Source organism: Vollenhovia emeryi, unplaced genomic scaffold (assembly GCF_000949405.1).
Source record: "Vollenhovia emeryi isolate VEMERY1.0 unplaced genomic scaffold, V.emery_V1.0 DF947777.1, whole genome shotgun sequence".
In the NCBI taxonomy this organism is placed as follows: domain Eukaryota; kingdom Metazoa; phylum Arthropoda; class Insecta; order Hymenoptera; family Formicidae; genus Vollenhovia; species Vollenhovia emeryi.
In genome coordinates, this window is record NW_011958589.1 from 1 (window position 1) to 1,605 (window position 1,605).

Consider the following 1,605-nt stretch of genomic DNA (forward strand, 5'->3'; position numbering starts at 1 on the left):
ATGCTATACACGATTTGAAGCAGAAAAAGTCGAACTCTGTAGCTGTTCTGTGCTTGGAAGCTAATTTAAGTCTTTTTACCTTTGCGAAGAACTTGCGAGTTGGAAATAGAAAGTACAACGTTTGCTCTGTGCGCTCCCAAGCTACGAGATCTAGTCGAGAACAAATCTCCAATTGTAGTTCCTGCTTACACTATGATAAATGTAAAAAAGGACACCAATCTTAAGTTGTATCTGCAAAACTGTTTGAAGAAGTGGAAGCAACTGTTTAGTCGCTACTTTGTAAGTTGCTAGAGAGTATTTATTGTGTCGGGCTATTATCGAAAGCTTGTAGCCCAGTAATCATGTGAGCGTACTTTATTGTCAATAGAAAAAAATTGTCAAGGATTGGGAGCCTAAGCTTATACTTTGCATGCTGATAACGGCCGGTGAATATGCTCGATTATATCGGTATGAAGACTGCGAGGCTGAAATATGGACATTGGCATACAAGTTGGCATTAGAAATAAACGATCGTACAATTATTTATAGTAAGTTAACCATTATAATAATTTAGCATTTATCGTAATTAAGAGAAGAAAATGTTTCATTGATGAGTTGATATAAATCTTGTTACAGCCACGAGTCGTTGTATATCATTGAGACAAATCGATTACGATTGGATTACCACTGCCAAGGAACATGTTGTGAAGTACAGAGATTCCAAGGACGAAGATGTAATTGCTACCATTTCTACCTTTTGGATAAGTTTAGCAGACATCTATTTTGAATGTGGAAAGGTAAGAAACTACAAATGTAACCTGAAACGTGCAAATATTTTATCTAAAATATAACATACAACAGCTTTAACATGGATGCAATTGTTAAATTATTAAATTATTACGTCAGTACAACACCCAGTCAGGTTACTAAGAGATAGGTTAAGAACGACACACACAACAAGTCTTCATTAAATAAAATGTTTAAAATTTGCTGAAACTGTTTCTTTTTCAAAGTAGAATCCGTATTGGTTACACCGGTGATTGCAGGGACTGCCACCCATTAAGCCTATCACACAATGCCAGACAACAGGCAACAGAAACAGGGAATAGAATTTCTGACGCGTTGGATTGGTTGGAAGAAAATTTCCGACGAATCCAACGCGTCAAAAATTCTATTCCCTATTCCTATTGCCTGTTGCTTGGCATTTTGTGATAGGCTTTAGTCATAGAGTCCTATGTTGTTTTCTGAAAGAAGCCAGTGGGTGCTGGGACTGTTTCCTTTTGAAGATAGAGTCCGCATTAGTTAATTAGTGGGTGCTGGGACTATCTTCTTTTGGGAACAGAGTCCGCACTGGTTACACCGGTGGGTGCTGGGACTGTTATCCGTGGGTGGCAGAGTTCGCATCGGTGTTGTTTTCTGAAAAAAGCCAGCTGAGTGTATCCCCTTTTGGGAATAGAGTCCGTACTGACTGTATTATATCGATGGAAGGTACCTTGTTTTGGAAACAGAATCAGCATTAGTTTTACTATTAAGTTTTCTTCGGTCTTGTGAATGATAAATTGCTTTCGTTTTTTTATTATACTTTTGTTCTTTATTTTCTTGTCCTTCGATTGCTAATATGATACC

The 1,605-nt window shown here is 37.6% G+C and overlaps 1 protein-coding gene across 1 annotated transcript; it reads left to right on the top strand.

Moving 5' to 3' along the window:
- Positions 1-35: 35 nt before the first annotated feature.
- Positions 36-1,044, top strand: LOC105557668. Its single transcript, XM_012004976.1, has 3 exons — positions 36-279; positions 368-527; positions 616-1,044. The coding sequence occupies exons 1-3, from the start codon at positions 193-195 to the stop codon at positions 828-830; spliced, it is 462 nt and encodes a 153-aa protein (XP_011860366.1). The 5' UTR covers positions 36-192; the 3' UTR covers positions 831-1,044.
- The last annotated feature ends 561 nt before the right edge of the window (positions 1,045-1,605 follow it).